Genomic DNA, 21,463 nt, shown 5'->3' with positions numbered 1-21,463 from the left:
GACTGTTGCATATCAAAATGTATTTACTATATTTATTTTCTTTATAACAGGTTATGTGTCCTTAAAAACAAACCTAGGAACTTTAAACCTTGAAATATACTGTGATAGTGTATCAAAAGCTTCAGAAAACTTCTTGCGCCTGTGTGAGAGAAAATACTATATCGGAACCAAGTTTCACAGATCTATACGTCATTTCATGGTAATGTTATTTGACATGCTATAGTATATTGTATACCATTGCACCTTATGCAGAAATTTGTTATATTGTTTTTACTTTGTACCTATTACTTTTTATCCAGTTCTTTTGTTCTCTTCCCATCAAGCTATCCATTCTTACATAAGTAATTGAGGTATGATGTGGTGTTTCATCTGTCCATGTGTAACATGAATTTTCCCATCATAGAAAATACTTTGAATCATAAAAAAGGGATTTTGACGTAAGGAAAAATCTATTTCTGGGCGATTGGCTCGTGTCGCCAGCGAAATATCCTTTAATCTATTATTTCTAGGGTAAATGTACTAACACATACCAGAGAATAAATAAAATAAAGAAAAAGGTCAGTATAACTGACTCGCTCACCCTCCAAGAGGGTGTCGGTATGAACACTAGGCGAGTGAGACCACTACCACGAGCCAAATACCAATAGAAATCTCCCACAACAAAAACCCTCCATGAGGAGAGCCGACCCACAGAGTGAGCAGCTCGTACTACTACTACTCCATCCCATGCTGCCGACTGCTGCGCCTCTGGTGGCCATCCTGAAGTTAGCAGACAATCTTGGGCGAAGGGATGGGTAGGGTGGGATTTCGCTGGCGACACGAGCCAATCGCCCAGAATAGATTTTTCCTTACGTCAAAATCCCTTTCTGGGCTCAGCTCGTGTCGCTGCGCGAAATCGTACCAGAGAAATAGCACAAGATTGTAAACAAAAGTAATAAAATAAATCAGAATAGGTCTCAAATAAAAATAAAGTAAATATAAAAAGAATATAATTGCTAAAAGATACAAATACACAGTGATACAAAATAAAAATATGCTTAAATTACCCTTAATTCTAAACATGTTTCTTAACATAAGGTAATTTACATATGTACAAGAGGTAAATGGCTTACATGTAACAAAATGGTATCTGTGTAAAGGCATGTATCAAAAATATAATAGCAATTAAAACAATCAAATGAACAAATTAATCAACAATGATAATATATAAGGAATGTATATGACTTAAATATACAAAACAAACCCGTAACCATTATAAATGAGATGTATCCCCTAGCATAAAAATAAGGGGTAACATCCATGAGATCAATATCCATAATCATCTGTGAGTGTCCCTAGCAAAAAAATAAGGGGCACCCACTACATCATCATAAAAGCAGCTAAGGCACAAGGTGAATGTAAATGAACACGGTAGGAATAGACGAACTGTTGGGTGAAGCAGGTAGAAAGGAGGACTGAATCTTCTACTACAAATAACTAGAGTCAGGGAAAAACTAGTGTTTCCCGCTGCTACTGCTGAAAATTTCAGAGCTTCCAAGGACTTAAGGTAATGACGTTTGAACACTGTCGGCGATTTCCATCCGGTATACTTTTTCAACTCATCGAAGTTCATGTGTTGGAAATAATTAATTGAGGTGGCTACTGCTCTGACATCATGTGCTTTTGGGAAAGAGTCAGGATTGGCTTGTTTAATAAAGTACAGGATTTGTTGCCTGATGCCTTTAATGGATAAAGTTCCACCTTTTTCCCTCTTAAAGAGGGGCCCCGCCCATGAGGATGAGGAGGTCCTGGATAGAAAGGCTCGTAAGGTTGAAACTGGACAAAGGGATACATCTTGTGGAAGAGGTAGTACTTTCCAAGGTTCCCACCTCATCAAAGGATCTTCATTCTTTGCCAAAAAGCTACGTTCCGGAGAAAGTAGGACTTCCCCTGTGGGAAGGAATTGAATATGATCCGGATCTCTGGATAAAGCCGACAGTTCTGAAATTCTTGCTCCTGAAGCCAGGCTTAATAAAAATAGGGTTTTCCTTAGGAGCATCATAAACGAGCATGTGTCATTATCGGTTTTCGGAAGCCAGTTTTAGAACATCGTTTAAGAACCATGAAACTGACGTAGGCCTCACAGAAGGCCTAAGTCTAGCACATGCCTTAGGAATAGACGAGAAGTAGGTATCCGTCAAGTCTATGTTAAATCCAAATTGAAATATCTTTTTCAAGGCTGACTTGTTTGTCGTAATCGTGCTAGCTGCTAAACCTTTTTCAAATAAGGATCTGAAGAAGGATATAGCTGAATTAACTGTCATGATTCTGATATCTGACTCTCTCAGGAAGGTTGCTAACTTTTTGACAGCAGCATCATACTGCCTCAAAGTTGAATCCCTTTTATCGGCGATTCCAAGAAGAGAATATTCTGAGGGTCAATATTCGCATCTCTTTTTGCCGCAAACTTCATGAAATCCATAAAGTTAGGTTTTGAGAATCCCTGAGGAAGCGAACACAGTCTTCGTTTGTACTGACTGGGAGAGCTTGGGACTGGGGATCCGAAGAGGACGAAGGCCCAGTTCCAGAATTAGGGGATACCAATTGCTCTTCGGCCAGTCTGGGGCTACTAGAGCCACTTGACCCTTGAATGTCCTGAGTTTGTTCAATACTTTCATAAGGAGATTCACTGGAGGGAAGACGTAAATCTTCTCCCAGTTGTTCCAGTCCAGAGCCAGGGCGTCCGTGGCGTAAGCCAGAGGGTCCAGGTTGGGGGCTACATAACACGGTAGTTTGTGGTTCGCTTGGGATGCGAAGAGATCCACCTGTAGCCCTGGGACTCTTTGAAGGATCCATTGGAACGAACTGTTGTCTAGTGACCATTCCGACTCTAGGGGTACTGATCGGGATAGGGCGTCTGCTATGACGTTTCTCACTCCAGCTATGTGGAGTGGAGGAAAGATGCCAACTGAACTTGTCTGCCAGGGAGAGATGGCTACCATGACGTGATTTAGATGACGTGACTTGGAGCCTCCTCTGTTTATACAATGTACTACCACTGCGCTGTCCAGGACTAGCTTTATGTGGGAGTACTTTGGTGGGTGTAACCTTTTTAGAGTCAAGAACACTGCCATTGCCTCCAGTACGTTTATATGGAACTGACGGAACTGGAGTGACCAAATCCTTGAACCTTTTGACCTGGGAATACCCTCCCCAGCCGCTTAAGGACGCGTCTGTGTGGATGGTGATCCCTGGTGGAGGAAACTGAAGGGTACTGACACTGATAGATTCTTGACTTTTGCCCACGGGCCGAAGCCGATTCTTTAGAATCAGAGACACTGAGGATAGCTTGTCCCTGGACCTGACATTTGTCTCGCGAGCGCCAGATCCTGGTTAGGTCTTTCAGTTTGGCTTTCATTAAGACGTTCGTTACTGATGCAAACTGGAGAGAGCCGAGGATCCTTTCCTGAGCTCTCCTTGATGCTAGTTTGTGACTTAGAAATGCTTGACTGACTTTCGCTATTTCTTTCCTTTTGGTAGATGGAATCGACAGCGTGTGGAGGATAGATTCCATTGAATGCCTAGCCACTGAAAGTTTGACTCTGGAGTGAGTCTTGACTTGGACTTGTTTATCTTGAATCCTAGATATTCTAGGAACTGGATCACTTTCAGTGTAGCCTTGTTGCATTCCTCGACTGATGGGGCCCAGATCAACCAATCGTCGAGATACGCCACTACCATAATCCCTTGGCTATCTGAGTTGTTGCACTACCACTTCCGCTAGCTTCGTGAAACACCCTGGGTGCCACGTTGAGTCCGAATGGAACTACCTTGAAGGAGAATGTCTGGTCTCCTATCTTGAATCCCAGATACGGACGGAAGTGTCTTGCAATAGGGATATGATAGTAGGCGTCTGTAAGATCGATAGAGGTGGTGACGGCCCACGGGGAAGTAAGGTCCGCACCTGTGAGATCGTGAGCATCTTGAACTTGTCGCAGCGGATGGCTAAGTTTAAGCGGGACAAGTCTAAGATTACCCTTCTTTTTTGTGAGCCTTTCTTTTGGCACGCTGAACAAGCGACCTTGAAATTTTTAATCTCTTGACTCTCGCTATAGCTCCTTTCTGAAGGAGGTCCTCTGCGTACTCTGTCAATTCTTTGGAAGGAAGTTGACGGAAAGGTCTGGCTGGAGGTGGGTTCGTCAACCAGCTCCAACCCAGCCCTTTTGACACTATGCTCTGAGCCCACTGGCTGAAGTTCCACCGGTGGCGAAAGTGAAACAGCCTCCCTCCATACCTGAAGTTCTTCATTGGTTCTGGTAACCGCCTCGGCCGCCTCTGAAGTGCTTTCCCCTATTAAAGGGGCCTCCCGATCCTCTCCCACGAAAGGACCGCTTACCTCTGCCTCCCTTACCGAGCGGTCATACTTCTGAGAAGCTTGACTCTCGAAGGCGTTGATTTGTAAAGCTGGAGAGATGGCGTATGAGGTAGAGGTTGAGGCTGAGGGGATATCACATAAATTGGCTGTGATTGACCCTTAGAAGTGGAAGGTTGGGCTGTCTGCACTAACGGCACTGCTGGAACTTGTTGAGGAAAGCGTGGTTGCTTCTTCTGGTAAGGTTGGAAACGCCTGGGTTTCCTCTGTCCCTTACCTTTAGGTGTCAGGTCTTGCCTCCTCCTAGCCGTAAGGCCCCAACGGTCCTTAAGGCTCTGGTCAACCTCGTAGCCTCTGCTGGACTTCCTTAACCATAGCCTCTGGGAAGAGATCTGCGCCCCAGATGTTAGAGGAGAGTAACCTATTCGGCTCATGTCGATGGTTGCCTCTAGCATGACATGCTTCCTACAATTCGTTCTAGCAGTGGCAAACTCGAACATATCTGACTGCACCGTTGAGTCAGGGCTTTGGTCATAAGCTTAAAAATTGGTTCTGATCCATAGGCCATGGTTGCTACCTCAGACATAGCCATAGAGTTGATTGATCTGGCTAGTCGTGATTTTGCGTCAAATTCAGCCTGAATAAGACTATCTGGGAGCCTGGGTAGCTTTCACCAAACTGCTCCATAGCACAGTCCGGTTTGAGTTGCCAGCTGAGAATGTATTCGGCAAGTCTTCCCACAATTCTCCAATTGAAGGGAGTAACGGAGATGTGGGATCTGCTTCTTTCAACTGAGGCATGGGTTCCCCCTTCTGGGCCGCTGAGATGGTCGACCTTGCTATCTTGGTTAGGCGGGACGGGAGCGGGGTACTCTCATCCATTGTGAAAATGGTAAAGGGACTTTTAAATGGTTGTATCTTGGTGTTAGAACAATCCATGTCCTCTAAACATCTGAGCCATTCTCTCTGAGCCTGGTCTCGTGAATAGAGGACTGTCTCCTTTGGTACCCTATCGTCCCGAACCATAGCCGAAGGCGTGAGCCTTGCGTAGCCTATGAAAGGAGGCTGTAGGCCTTCCGGGTAGAACTCGAAGTCCTCTATTCTTCGAGTTCCAAACTCCGGTATGGAGATGAGACCGTCCTGGAAGGGGGCGTATGACGCTACTCTCCATGGGTTGTTCATAGAGAAAGCAGGAAGTGAGTCATACGGAGGAAGCTGAGTTCCACTTGTGTTGGAAAGTGAGGGAGAGGCTAGAGGAGCTTCTCTTAGCCCGGCTATAATAGTATCTTGGGAAGTGATCCTATCCGACAGGCGAGAGATCATTTGTTCCATACTACTCTTTAGGGACCCAACTAGGTCGCCCACCTGTTGCAACAGGCCAGCATTGGAGTCCAAAGCCGGAGCTGCTGCGGAGGTGGAGGGGAGGCTCTGAATTGGAACCAATGGTAGCGGAACTGGTGATTCTGCCGGAGTGCGAGATCTCTCCTTGGATTTACTTTTTGAGGACTTAGAGCCGGAGCTAGAAGCTTTAGACCTGTCTGGGCCGGGATTGTGAGCCGGAGACTTACGTGAGGAAGAAGAAGACGAGGACGTCTTCTTAGACGACGATGACGTCTTAGTCAAGGTCATCACTTTAGCCTTGACCTTAGGTCTAACCGAACTCAGGAGGAGTATATAATTCATCACCCGTAAAGCCTTGGAAGGATGGAGAGGTTGCAGGGGTAGAAGAAACAGTCACACCCAAGGGCGACCCTTGGGTGCCCACCTTACTTACCTCGACCAACAGGTCGTCTATACCTACCATCGGTTCAACATTAATATCCAGGGTTGCGACATCCGTGGAGATATCCTGGTCTTGTTCAGTTAAGGAGGCCGCCAGCTGTTGTTGGATGAAGGCGATAGTCGGGTCCGCCTCTACTGGGTCGAACGTAACCTGTCGCCTTGCCTCCGGGGAAGATTAATAGTGCTAACCGCTTCTCGAGGATGTAGGGCTGACCCTTGGCGGCGTTCTTGCCAAAAACCTCCGACCCAGGCCCGCAGGGTAGCCCAGTGGGCGGTATCCCTTACTGCCGGAGCCTGTAAGAGAGGGCGTATTTTAGATTTAAGAATCACTTAAAACTAAAACTTAGAGTATAACTTAAACTAGATGCCTTAAGTTAAAGTAAATGATGAAAACTTAAGCACTAAAAAGAAGCGGAGCAGCTACTGGAGATGGAATACTTACCCCTTCCAAAGAAGCTGGCTCACCAGATCGTAACATATGGTACACGTCTCATGGTACCAGACCTGGATGTCCCCGTGCGGAGTCGCGCATGGAGCATGGGACCGGCAAACTTCGTGTCCACAGGGGTCCTGAAGTGTAGCGGAACATCCCGGATGCTCACAGTTGGTGGCCTGTAAGTGGGAAGACACATGAGTATCTTAAAAGGCATCACTTACAGACTAAAGGACAAAAGAACTCCGTTACATGCCGGAGCTCGGAAAAAATTTGGGCATACCCCCTCCCTGCATTGCCTGAATAGGCTATAATCCCGGAGAGATCCGGTAAGATATGAAAGGGAGGGGGGATGGTTTAAGGTACTTAAGATAAACTTATAGATAACTTAAACCTAAACACAAGCGAACCGGACTAGGTCCAGTGTGAAGCGGAGTGTAGTAACTCAGCAATACGGTAAGGTTAGTAGTGACCTACTGTATGTTCCGGTCCACTCTGCTGGGTGGACTAGCCCCTTCCGCTGGATACCAGGACTCCGATCAGGGAGGAGCTCTAGTAAGGAGGGAAAGGGCGAGAGGACATACATGCTCGAGCTAGCCCGGAGCGACACGGTAGTAACAGAGGGGGGGAAGGCCAGGGCCCCCACAACGTACCACCCGGCCGGACCGGACCGAGAAGCCGGAGAGGTCGAGACAGTCTGGGTCTGTCCCCGACTCCCTAGCCCCCCTCCCGCCTGAGGGGAGAGAGGGAGGCAGGCTCTGGGTATGCGGAGCGAGCATGGGCAGACCGACCCACCCCCGCCCGACTCTATGGAAGAGCGGGAGGGGGGGAAGGGTGACTGGCAGGCGTCTGTGGCTGTCCCGTGATCACGAAGTGACCACGAGGGCGGTAAACTGAGATACGATAACCAAACCTAGGCCAACCAACTGATCAGAGAGAAGCTATCGGGAAGCAACTTGAACTGAAAAAGCGGTAGCATACAGGCCCACAGGGCTAAAACCAACTGATCAGAGAGATGCTATAGGGAAGCAACCGAAACTGATCAGCGGTAGTATAGGCTCTATGATCAGGTACCTAGGCTAAGCCAGACGCCTAACTAACTAACGATGACAAAATACATATAATAAATAAAATAAAATGAAAGAGAGAAAGTAATATAGCAGGAGAAAAAAATCCAGGAGTGTACGACTAACCCGAAGGCAAGTCTACCACTCAAAGCCAGTCAGAGGCCGATACTAAGAACCTGGACTAGGGTTCTGGATAGAAAAAGCCTACATAAGGTGAAATACATGCATGCATGACAACCTGAGTAGACCTTAATCTAAACAAAGCGGATAATCAAATAGAGCGTACATAAATAAGGGATGTTTCTAGGTATGGGAGACCAAGAACGAACCCATCACGCGGCAGAACCATGCTGCCATGCTTCCGACCCCGAGAACGTATTTATACCTAAAAAACGGCAAATACTGTCTCAGGGACGGAAAAAACCAAACTAACCGTAAATACTGAGTACTTAACTTAGCTGCTGCGATAGCTGCACGCTCCATTATAGTAAAAATCCAACGAAAGGGCACAAAAAACACAGAGAGAAAAATAGCACAAGTGACTCGTGTGCGCTAACTTAAAAGGATGGCCACAGAGGCGCAGCAGTCGGCAGCATGGGATGGAGTAGTAGTAGTACGAGCTGCTCACTCTGTGGGTCGGCTCTCCTCATGGAGGGTTTTTGTTGTGGGAGATTTCTATTGGTATTTGGCTCGTGGTAGTGGTCTCACTCGCCTAGTGTTCATACCGACACCCTCTTGGAGGGTGAGCGAGTCAGTTATACTGACCTTTTTCTTTATTTTATTTATTCTCTGGTATGTGTTAGTACATTTACCCTAGAAATAATAGATTAAAGGATATTTCGCGCAGCGACACGAGCTGAGCCCAGAAAGTAATTAGGAGAGTTTTAATTTTCAAAATGATTTCATTTTGCACTTACTGAAAATTACCAGAAAACGAGTTTGCTAGATCTGGGCTTGAGCCTGTAGGAACCCTAAGCTAGAAGTGACATACTCAGCTTATACGTACATATTCACTTAAGATTTTAATACTAATCATTACCTAATTAAAAATCAACAAAGACTAACATTGTTTAGTTTTCTGTCCTGAGAAGATTAAAAACAACAGGACTTCACCATTAGTATTCAGTGAGTACTGATTTTTATTATGATTACTATATAGTTTAATGGAACTGCTTCTGAATTGAATAGTTAAAGAACATTTATACAATCCCAACCCCAAGAAACTATAGAAGCAAGGTGAAAATAGTTCTTTTTCCCCTCCTTGTCATTGACTTCCTCCGTCTTGTGTTCTTCTGCCTCTTCATGTATGTAGAAATAGTCCCACGTGTCTCACAAGAAGTCCAGGTCTTTTAGTAAGTACCTCCCCTTGGCACAAAGAGAGGGCAGTGTTCACTTACCTCCACATGAAATGTCTACTGTAGGACCTAGGGTTGGCTTTGGGGCTCGCTGGCCTCTTGAATTTTGAGGAATTATTGAATTTTAGTTATTAACAGTTTTCAACTGTTTTATGTCTAAATAAACCAGCCTGAGAAGAGCTGTTCTTAGGCTCAGAGGTCTGAATAAACTAATCCTTTATAATAATAATATGTCTAAATAAACACATCCTGAAGCAATAATGCTTTAAAAAATGCATAGATTGGTTTATTGACAATTTTTTCATTGCTTGTATAACACTGAACCATAAATTGTAAGAAAGACTTGTATAAAATGTCTGTATGAATAATTCAGATAAGGGTCAGCTAACTTATTTACGGTTTTGGATTTTTTTATGCCTAAATAGCAAAAATCTAGAAATGCTTTTAGTAAAAAAGAATGTTTAGATTGGTTCCTGGGCAATTTTCCTCATCGCTTGTACGGCATTGTGAACGACAGGTTGTAAAAAATATAAGAGTTTATAATTGATCCTATATTGGATCAACTTTGAACGTTTAGATTGGGTTTATGGACAACTTTGTTCATTGTTTTTACAGCACCCTAACAACAAATTGTAAGAAAAAAAAAGAATGGGAAACAAGTGTGAAAATAAAATTTATTAAAAAATAATTGTTCTCCATTAAAATATCCCATTTTCTCTAGCATTAGCATAGGAGAGAAAATTTCTTATAGGGACAACTGGCTTCAGAAGTCTGAATATTTCTCATTGTTTCTTGTTTTTGAGTTCAGAAAATTGTTCTTTTGGTTTTTATTGAAAAATTCCTTTATTTTCAAAACTAAATGCTTTGATCTCCAAGAAGACTGAATGAAGACGTGTTTATTCAGTATTATTTGTAGGAATTGGTGATAAAAATTAGAATGAAATACAGTGGAACCTCAGTTTTCGTATAATCCTTTCTGGAGCCTCCAACGAAGTCTGAAACGTATGAAAACTGAAAAAATAATTCACATGAGGAATAATATAGATATAATTAATGCATTTCAGACCCCCAAAAATATTTTTGAAAAATACGTTTTCTGGGCTCAGCTCGTGTCGCTGCGCGAAATATCCTTTAATCTATTATTTCTAGGGTAAATGTACTAACACATACCAGAGAATAAATAAAATAAAGAAAAAGGGTCAGTATAACTGACTCGCTCACCCTCCAAGAGGGTGTCGGTATGAACACTAGGCGAGTGAGACCACTACCACGAGCCAAATACCAATAGAAATCTCCCACAACAAAAACCCTCCATGAGGAGAGCCGACCCACAGAGTGAGCAGCTCGTACTACTACTACTCCATCCCATGCTGCCGACTGCTGCGCCTCTAGTGGCCATCCTTTTCAGTTAGCACCTCACGAGCGGACGTGATATTTTTTCCCTCTGCCCTGTGTTTTTTTTGTGCCCTTTCGTTGGATTTATCTATGATGGAGCGTGCAGCTATTGCAACAGCTAAGTTAAGTACTCAGTATTTATGGTTAGTTTGTTTTTTTCCGGCCCTCGGTCAGTATTTTGCCGTTTTTTAGGTATAAATACGTACTCGGGTCGGAGCATGGCAGCATGGTTCTGCCGCGTGGTGGGTTCGTTCTCGGTCTCCCATACCTAGAACATCCATTCTCTATGTACGCTCTATATTTATTATCCGTTTTACTTAGGGTGGTACTGTCTACTCAGGTTTGTCATGCATGCATGTCTTTTACCTTATGTAGGCTTCTTCTTTCCAGACCCTAGTCCCGGCTCTTAGTATCGGCCTCTGACTAGCTTTGAGTGGTAGACTTTCCTTCGGGTTAGGTCGTACACTCCTGGATTTTTTCTCCTACTTTATTGTTTTCTTTCTTTTATTTATTTTGTTACCATGTATTTTGTTATGGTTAGGTTAGTTGGGCGTCTGGCTTAGCCTAGGTCCTGGCTCCTTGAGCCTATGCTACCGCTCATCAGTTCGGTTGCTTCCCTATAGCATCTCTCTGATCAGTCGTTTTTTTTTTTTTTTTCCGTTTTTGGCCCAGTGGGTCTCTATGCTACCGCTTTTCAGTTCAGTTGCTTCCCGATAGCATCTCTCTGATCAGTTGGTTGGTCCTAGGTTTAGTTGTCTTATTTTAGCCTTACCGTCTCGTGGTCACTACGCGATCACGAGACAGCCAGACGCCTGCCCAGTTCCCCCTTTCCCCCCCTCCTCCCGCTCTTCCATAGAGTCGGGGGAGGGTGGGGCAGTCTGCCCACGCTCGCTCCTCATACCCGAGCATGCCTCCCTCTCTCCCCCCAGGCGGAGGGGCCAGGGAGACGGGACAGACCCAGACTGGACGCGACCTCTCCGGCTTCTCGGTCCGGCCCGGTGGTGATGTGATGGGGGGTACTGGCCTTGTTTTCCCCCATCCGTTGCTTCCTTGTCGCTCCGGTTCGCTCGAGCCTGTATGTCTCCTCGCTCTTCCCGACCTTGCTAGGTCTCCTTTCATGATCGGAGTCCTGGCATCCAGCGGGAATTTGTTTGTCCACCCAGTAGGGTGGACCGGAACATACAGTGGGTCCATGCTAACCGTACCGTTTTGCTGAGTTACTACACTCCGCTACGCACTGGACTTGTTCCGGTTCGTTTGAGTTTTAGGTTTAAGAGTTATTAGATTAACTATAAGTTTATCTTAAGTACCTTAAACCTTTTTCCCCCCCTCCCTACATGTTTTACCGGATTCTCCGGGATATAGCCTATTCAGGCGGGGCAGGGGGGGTTATGCTCAAATTTTTCCGAGCTCCGGCATGCAACGGAGTTCTTCTGTCCTTTAGCCTGTAAGTGTTATTCTTTAAGATACTCATGTGTCTTCCCACTTACAGGCCACCAACTGTGAGCATCCGGGATGCGCCGCCACACTTCAGGACCCATGTGGACACGAAGTTTGCCGGTCCCATGCTCCATGCGCGACTCTGCACGGGGACATCCAGGTCTGGTACCATGAGACGTGTACCATATGTTACGATCTGGTGAGCCAGCTTTTAGAAGGGGTGAGTATTCCATCTCCGGTAGCTGCTCCGCTTCTGTTTTAGTGCTTAAGTTTTCAGCATCCACTTTAACTTAAGGCATCTAAGTTTAAGTTATATTTAAGTTTTAGTTTAAGTGATTCTTAAATCTAACCTGCGCCCTCTCTTCCAGGCGCCGGCAGTGAAAGATACCGCACTGGCAACCCTGCGGGCCTGGGTCGGCGGTTTTGGGAAGAACGCCGCCAAGGGTATGCCTTACATCTTGGGAGAAACGGTTGGCGCTGTTAATCTTCCCCGGAGGCAAGGCGACAGGATACGTCGACCCAGTAGAGGCGGCCCCTACTATCGCCTTCATCCAACAACAGCTGGCTGCCTCATTAACTGATCAAGACCAGGATATCTCCACAGACGTCGCGACTTTAGATATTAATGTAGAACCTATGGTAGGTGTAGACGACCTGTTGGTCGAGGTAAGTAGGGTGGACACCCAAGGGTCACCCTTGGGTGTGACTGTTTCTTCTACTCCTGCAACCTCTCCATCTTTCCAAGGGTTTACAGGTGATGAATTATACTCCTCCTGACGCTTCGGTTAGACCTAAGGTCAAGGGTCAAGCAGTGAAATCCTTGTCTAAGACGTCGTCGTCGTCTAAGAAGTCGGGAACTTATTTTCGGCGTCATCCTCCTCACGTAAGTCTCCGGCTGCGAATCCCGGAGCAGACAAGTCTAAAACTTCTAGCTCCGGTTCTAAGTCTCGAGGAGTTAAATCCTCCAGAGAGAGATCTCGCACCCCCCGGCAGAGTCACCAGTTCCGCTACCCTTGGTTCCGATTCAGAGCCACCCCTCCACCTCCGCAGCAGCTCCGGCCTTGGATTCCAACACTGGCCTGTTGCAACAGGTGGGCGACCTGGTTGGGTCCCTAAAGAGTAGCATGGAGCAAATGATCTCTCGTCTGTCGGATAGGATTACCTCCCAGGACTCCATTATAGCCGGACTGAGAGAAGTCCCTCTAGCCTCTTCCTTCACTTTCCAATACGAGTGGAACTCAGCTTCCTCCGTATGACTCGCTACCTACCGTTCTCGATGAACAATCCATGGAGAGTAGCGTCATACGCCCCCTTCCAAGACGGTCTTATTTCCATACCGGAATTCGGAACTCGAAGGATAGAGGACTTCGAGTTCTTCCCGGTAGACCTCCAGCCTCCGTTCATAGGCTACGCTAGGCTTACAGCTTCAGCCATGGTTCGGGATGATAGGGTGCCTAAGGAGACAGTCCTCTATTCACGAGACCAGGCTCAGAGAGAATGGCTCAGATGTTTAGAGGACATGGATTGTTCCAATACCAGGATACAACCTTTCAAGAGTCCCTTTACCATTTTCACAATGGATGAGAGTACCCCCCGCTCCCGTTCCTGACCAAGATCGCGAGGTCTACCATCCCAGCGGCCCAGAAGGGGGACCCCATGCCTCAATTGAAGGAAGCAGATCCCACATCTCCGTTGCTCCCCTCAGCCGGAGAATTGTGGGAGGACTTGCCAAACACCTTCTCAGCTGGCAAACTCAAACCGGACTGTGCTATGGAGCAGTTTGGTGAAAGCTACCCAGGCTCCCAGATAACCTTATTCAGGCTGAATTTGACGCAAAAGTCGCGACTAGCCAGATCAATTAATTCTATGGCTATGTCCGAGGTAGCAACCATAGCTTATGGCTCAGAACCGCTTTTTAAGCTCATGACCAAAGCACTGACTCAAACGGTACAGTCGGATATGTTTGAGTTTGCCACTGCTAGAACGAATTGTCGGAAGCATGTCCTACAAGAGGCAACCATTCGACATGAACCGAATAGGTTGCTCTCGTCTAACATCTGGGGAGCAGATCTCTTCCCAGAAGCTATGGTGAAGGAAGTTCAGTCGGAGGCTACGAGGCTAAACCAGAGCCTTAAGGACCGTTGGGGCCTTACAGCTAAGAGGAGGCAAGACCTAACACCTAAAGGTAAGGGTCGGGGGAAACCTAGGCGCTTCCATCCTTACCAGAAGAAGCAGTCACGCTTTCCTCAGCAAGTTCCAGCGGTGCCCTTAGTGCAAACAGCCCAACCTTCCACCTCTAAGGCTCAATCACAGCCAATTTATGTGATATCCCCTCAACCTCAGCCCTCCACCTCTTACGCCATCTCTCCAGCTTACAATCAAGCCTTCGAGAGTCAAGCTTCACAGAAGTATGACCGCTCGGGTAAGGGAGGCAGAGGTAAGCGTTCCTTTCGTGGGAGAGGATCGGGAGGCCCCTTTAACAGGGGGAAACACTTCAGAGGAGGCCGAGGCGGTTACCAGAACCAATGAAGAACTTCAGGTAGGAGGGAGGCTGTTCCACTTTCGTCACCGGTGGAACAACTTCAGCGAATGGGCTCAGAGCATAGTGTCAAAAGGCCTGGGTTGGAGCTGGTTGACGAACCCACCTCCATCCAGACCTTTCCGTCAACTTCCTTCCAAGGAATTGACAGAGTACGCAGAGGACCTCCTTCAGAAAGGAGCTATAGTAAGAGTCAAGAGATTAAAATTTCAAGGTCGCTTGTTCAGCGTGCCAAAGAAAGGCTCACAAAAAAGAAGAGTAATCTTAGACTTGTCCCGCTTAAACTTAGCCATCCGCTGCGACAAGTTCAAGATGCTCACGATCTCAGGTGCGGACCCTACTTCCCCGTGGGGCCGTCACCACCTCTATCAATCTTACAGACGCTTACCATCATATCCCTATTGCAAGACACTTCCGTCCATATCTGGGTTTCAAAATAGGAGACCAGACATTCTCCTTCAAGGTAGTTCCCTTCGGACTCAACGTGGCACCCAGGGTGTTCACGAAACTAGCGGAAGTGGTAGTGCAACAACTCAGGTCACAAGGGATTATGGTAGTAGCGTATCTCGACGATTGGTTGATCTGGGCGCCAACAGTCGAAGAATGCAACAGAGCCACACTGAAAGTGATTCAGTTCCTGGAATATCTTAGGCTTCAAGATAAACAGGACCAATCAAGACTCACTCCAGAGTCAGACTTTCAGTGGCTGGGCATTCAATGGAATCTATCCTCCCATACTCTGTCGATTCCATCAACCAAAAGGAAAGAAATAGCGAAGTCAGTCAAGCAATTTCTAAGTCACAAACTGGCGTCAAGGAGAGCTCAGGAGAGGATCCTGGGTTCTCTCCAGTTTGCATCAGTGACAAAACGTCTTAATGAAAGCCAAACTGAAAGACCTAACCAGAATCTGGTGCTCACGAGCAAATGTCAGGTCCAGGGACAAACTATCCTCAGTCCCTCTGATTCTAAAGAATCGACTTCAGCCGTGGGCGAAAGTCAAGAATTTGTCAGTGTCAGTACCCCTTCAGTTCCCTCCACCAGGGATTACCATCCACACAGACGCGTCCTTAAGCGGTTGGGGAGGGTATTCCCAGGTCCAAAAGGTTCAAGGAACTTGGTCACCTCAGTTCAGTCAGTTCCATATAAACGTACTGGAGGCAATGGCAGGGTTCTTGACTCTAAAAAGGTTGCGCCCACAAAGTACTCCCACATAAAGCTAGTTCTGGACAGCGCAGTGGTAGTACATTGTATAAACAGAGGAGGCTCCAAGTCACGTCATCTAAATCATGTGATGGTAGCCATCTTCTCCCTGGCAGACAAGTTCAGTTGGCATCTCTCCTCCACTCACATAGCTGGAGTGAGAAACGTCATAGCAGACGCGTTATCCCGATCAGTACCCCTAGAGTCGGAATGGTCTCTGGACAACAGTTCGTTCCAATGGATCCTTCAAAGAGTCCCAGGGCTACAGGTGGACCTCTTCGCATCCCAAGCGAATCACAAGCTCCCCTGTTACGTAGCCCCCAACCTGGACCCTCTGGCCTATGCCACGGACGCCCCCGTGGCTTCTGGGACTGGAACAACTGGAAGAAGATTTATGTCTTTCCTCCAGTGAATCTTCTCATGAAAGTGTTAAACAAACTCAGGACGTTCAAGGGTCAAGTGGCTCTAGTAGCCCCAGACTGGCCGAAGAGCAATTGGTATCCCCTAATTCTGGAACTGGGCCTTCGCCCTCTTCGGATCCCCAATCCCAGGCTCTCCCAGTCAGTACAAACGAAGACTGTGTTCGCTTCCTCAGGGATTCTCAAAACCCTAACTTTATGGATTTCATGAAGTTTGCGGCAAAAAGAGATGCGAATATTGACCCTCAGAATATTCTCTTCTTGAATCCGATAAAAGGGATTCAACTTTGAGACAGTATGATGCTGCTGTCAAAAAGTTAGCAATCTTCCTGAGAGAATCTGATATTAGAATCATGACAGTTAATTCAGCGATATCCTTTTTCAGATCCTTATTTGAAAAATGTTTAGCAGCTAGCACGATTACGACAAACAAGTCAGCCTTGAAAAAGATATTTCAATTTGGGTTCAACATAGACTTGACGGATTCCTACTTCTCGTCTATTCCTAAGGCATGTGCTAGACTTAGACCTTCTGTAAGGCCTACGTCAGTTTCATGGTTCTTAAACGATGTTCTAAAAACTGGCTTCAGAAACCGATAATGACACATGCTCGTTTATAATGCTCTTAAGGAAAACCCTGTTTTTATTAAGCTTAGCTTCAGGAGCAAGAATTTCAGAACTGTCGGCTTTATCCAGAGATCCGGATCATATTCAATTCCTTCCCACAGGGGAAGTACTACTTTCTCCGGAACGTAGCTTTTTAGCAAAGAATGAAGATCCTTTGATGAGGTGGGAACCTTGGAAGGTACTACCCCTTCCACAAGATATATCTCTTTGCCCAGTTACAACCTTACGATTTGCCTCTGTCCAGGACCTCCTCATCCTCTTCGGGTCCCTCTTTAGAAGGGAAAAAGGTGGAACTTTATCCATTAAAGGCATCAGGCAACAAATCCTGTACTTTATTAAGCAAGCCAATCCTGACTCTTTCCCGAAAGCACATGATGTCAGGGCAGTAGCCACCTCAATTAATTATTTCCAACACATGAACTTCGATGAGTTGAAAAAGTATACTGGATGGAAATCGCCGACAGTGTTCAAACGCCATTACCTTAAGTCCTTGGAAGCTCTGAAATTTTCAGCAGTAGCAGCGGGAAACATAGTTTCCCCTGATTCTAGTTAATTTATAGTAGAAGATTCAGTCCTCCTTTCTACCTGCTTCACCCAACAGTTTGTCTATTCCTACCGTGTTCATTTACATTCACCTGGTGTCTTAGCTGCTTTGATGATGATGTAGTGGGTGCCCTTATTTTTGCTAGGGACACTCACAGATGATTATGGATTTTGATCTCATGGATGTTACCCCCTTATTTTTATGCTAGGGGATACATCTCATTTATAATGATTACGGGTTTTGTATATTAAGTCATATGCATTCCTTACATATTATCATGGTTGTTTAATTTGCTCAATTTTAATTGCTGTTATATATTTTGATACATGCCTTTACACAGATACTATTTTGTTACATGTAAGCCAATTTACCTCTGTACATATGTAATTACCTTATGAATAAGAAACATGTTTTTAGAATTAAGGGTAATTTAAGCAATATTTTTCTATTTTGTATCACTGTGTATTTGTATCTTTTTAGCAATTATACTCTTTTTTATATTTACTTTATTTTTATTTGAGACCTATTCTGTTTTGTTTTATTTCTTTTGTTACAATCTTGTGCTATTTCTCTGGTACGATTTCGCGCAGCGACACGAGCTGAGCCCAGAAAAGGGATTTTGACGTAAGGAAAAATCTATTTCTGGGCGATTGGCTCGTGTCGCCAGCGAAATCCCACCCTACCCATCCCTTCGCCCAAGATTGTCTGCTAACTTCAGGATGGCCACTAGAGGCGCAGCAGTCGGCAGCATGGGATGGAGTAGTAGTAGTACGAGCTGCTCACTCTGTGGGTCGGCTCTCTCATGGAGGGTTTTTGTTGTGGGAGATTTCTATTGGTATTTGGCTCGTGGTAGTGGTCTCACTCGCCTAGTGTTCATACCGACACCCTCTTGGAGGGTGAGCGAGTCAGTTATACTGACCTTTTTCTTTATTTTATTTATTCTCTGGTATGTGTTAGTACATTTACCCTAGAAATAATAGATTAAAGGATATTTCGCTGGCGACACGAGCCAATCGCCCAGAAATAGATTTTTCCTTACGTCAAAATCCCTTTTATAGGGAATAACAGTTTTACATACTGAAAACAATGAGAAATAAATATAAATGAATAATGAACATTTAACATCTCTCTTACCTTCATGAGAGAGACTTGTTAGTGTATGGAAGATGGAGAGGAGGGGAGAGGGAGGAGGAGGGGTTATTGTTTGGAAGGGGAATAAGAAATTGACATGGACACAGACATTTTGTATAACAGTCATTATTTGAGATGAATCTTACCTACTGTTAAGTTTAGCTATATTTCCCCTCCGATCAGGCGAGTCGGCATTCAAACAAAAAAAAATCGACTGGCTGCCCGGATGACTGTCTAGTTTACCTGTTCTCCACCAGGTGTGTTTCGAATGTTTTAGCTCTTGTCAGAATTCTCCTTGCTGCCATTGCAGCTAGGCGATTGTTGGTATTATATGAAGTTTGGCTGTTTTACACCTGTTTATGGTATTGTAAATTTAAAAAAAAAATGTCTGGGTTAGGCCAGTTTTATGTCAATTTCTACTGGACTAAATCCCCCTACAGAAGGACTTCGGGTATCATGAACTTAAGTGGGGTTACTTATCTACGTTTTTTAGTGGCACTCTCTGGGTTTACTTCCCCTCTTCATTTTTTTACTGGCACTAGGATTAGTGTGAGTCACTGGACCCCTGTCGCACAACAAAACTATCCAGAGATTTGTTTCTGATGTCTCTTGAAAATCTGCGTAAATTAATACAATGCATTGTTATTAAACATTTAAGAGACACGAATTGCAATGACTTTGTTAGGACGAAACTTCTCAACAAAATTTCCATCTTCACTAAACTTGGCAAACATTTCTTTAATCACTGAAGTAGGCACAGTATTGCCTCTCTCTTCCTCCTCCTCTTCCTCCTTGGATGGACTAACAAGTCTTTGAGACATCCTAATCCTTGTAACTCTTCATCCTTCTCCTTGGATTCCTCTTCTGCCATCTGTTTCTGTCCCTGCTGAAGGTCTTGGAGCTCCTCAGTGGTTAGCTCATCTCTGTGTGCATCCACTAACTCTTCCACATCCTCACCACTCCCATCCAGGCCCATGGACTTCCCCAGAGACACAATAGATTCCACAACAGGCGTAGGGTCGTCAAGGTCAGCTTCAAATCCATCAAAATACTTCTCGAGGAAACACACTCACCACAATGACCACAATTTTCTCCAAGCAGAATTCATTATCCTGGAAGTCACCCCCTCTGCTAAGCCTTATCTATAGGACTAATGCAATTAAAGATATTGAAGTGATCCTTCCAAAACTCTCTTAGGGTCAATTCAGTGTCTGAGGTCACTTCAAAGCACCTTTGAAACAGTGCCTTTGTGTACAGTTTCTTGAAGTTTGAGATGGTTTGCTGGTCCATGGGCTGGTTGAGAGGAGTGGTATTAGGTGGCAAGAACTTGATAGTGATGAATTTAAATTTATCCAACAACTGCTCTTCCAAGCCAGTAGGATGCGCAGGAGCATTGTCTATTACCAGACAAACACTTCATTGACCCACAATGAAAATTTGCCTTTTTGTTTGCCTTCCACATCGCAAGCAATTTATTCTTCATAACATTGTTTTTCTTAAACACTTGGGGACTTTCAGAGTGATGCACCAGTAGGGGTTTCATTTTGAAATCCCCACTGGTGCTCCCACAGAACAAGTGTTAGCTTATCCTTCATAGGCTTGTGCCCGGCAACAAACATTCCTCTTGTGTGATGTAGGGTCTCTGACATTTTTTTCCAAAACTGGCCTGTTTCGTCACAATTGAAGACCTGTTGGGGGAGGAATCCTTCAGCCTCAAGATGTTCCTTGAATTCATCAACGAATTCTTTGGCGGCAGAGTTGTCGGAACTCACAGCCTTCCCGTGCTGTACGACACTATGTATGCCTGTATGCTTTTTGGATTTTTCAAACCAGCCTCTGCTGGCCTTGAAATCATTAACAGCAGCACTTGCTGTTGGCATTTTCTTACTTAGATCATGCAGCACCCTAGTTTTTTCACAAATGATCGCTTCAGTCACTATCCTCCACTAACTTTTTCACTGATCCACGCTAATAGAAGCTTTTCAATGTCTTCCACTAGTTGCAATCTCTGATTCTTTGCCAGGATAGAACTGATTGTCAACACTGATTTGCCATGCATCCTAGCAAGATCACCATGTGCACCAATTTCATACTTCACTACAAGTTCTTTCTTAAACGTTGTAGTGTTTCTGGCCTCCTTTTACCGAAGTGCTGGCATGTAGAACTTTCTTTGGCCCTATGATGGCTTGTATTACAATCACTTGCAAAAACAGCACAAAATATAATGAACATGTGCGGTGATGTGGACTACGCATAAGCTAATGTTCATTCAGTGAGAGACGAAGGAAGCATGGGTCACGAGAGAAGATGGGGTGCTTTGTTGTGGCACTCAGTACAGGGCCTAGTCACACACTGGGCCCCACAAGGAACATTTCCGAGTGTAGGAAATTCGAGGAAATGTACAAAACCTGAATTGTATGAAAACCAGGGCGTACAAAAACTGCCGTTCCACTGTAACATTCAGTCATTGAGTGGAAAGTTATTTAGTACTTTATAATGGGGCCTTATAGCATTGGCACTCCCCATAAATGCAAATTTTAGATAATATTACTGTATGTTTTTATGTACAAGACAACCTTTAGATAAATTGAGGTAAAAAATTATGGCAAATTTTCATGGATTTACGTCATATCTATAGAGTAATAGGACTGATAAATTACAAAACGATCAGTGTACTGTGGGCCCCCCGTATTTGCGTTCTCCAGATTCGCGGACTCACACATTCGCGGATTTCTCTCGGGAACGTTTCCCCGCATTATTTGTGGATAATTCGTGCATTCGCGGTATTTTTCTATGAGAAATATCCACAAATTCCTGTGTTTTTTATCAATTTCATCATAAAATGCACTTTTTGTGATAACACTATTAAAAAAACCAAGTATGAAAATTTTGTGTGGTTTTTCTTGAGTTTTAACTAACAAAATAGCCTGTTTTTAGCGTTTTTATAGGGGTTCCAAACATTCACGGGTTCTAACTATTCACAGGGGGGTCTGGTACGCATCCCCCGCGAATACGGGGTGACCACTGTATAGGTTTGCTTTTGGTTACCACATATACTCACATGTCATGGATCTTTTGAAGATCTAATTTTGAAGTTTATACTAAGGGGATTGCATCATACACGAGAATAGAATTAGCGTATTTAATATTCATATATTGATATGTACCATAATACATATAAA

General features: G+C 44.9%; 1 protein-coding gene across 1 annotated transcript in view; it reads left to right on the top strand.

Annotated features, from left to right (window-relative positions):
- LOC135215566 (RING-type E3 ubiquitin-protein ligase PPIL2-like) overlaps positions 1-21,463 on the top strand; it is a 233,628-nt gene that overhangs the window by 102,180 nt on the left and 109,985 nt on the right. Inside the window, exon 7 of the mRNA XM_064250426.1 lies at positions 51-199. Within this exon, the coding sequence (XP_064106496.1) occupies positions 51-199 (149 nt within the window). The remainder of the gene's footprint in view (positions 1-50; positions 200-21,463) is intronic.

The sequence above is a fragment of the Macrobrachium nipponense genome, chromosome 19 (assembly GCF_015104395.2).
Source record: "Macrobrachium nipponense isolate FS-2020 chromosome 19, ASM1510439v2, whole genome shotgun sequence".
In the NCBI taxonomy this organism is placed as follows: domain Eukaryota; kingdom Metazoa; phylum Arthropoda; class Malacostraca; order Decapoda; family Palaemonidae; genus Macrobrachium; species Macrobrachium nipponense.
This window is presented reverse-complemented; position numbering and strand designations above follow the sequence as displayed.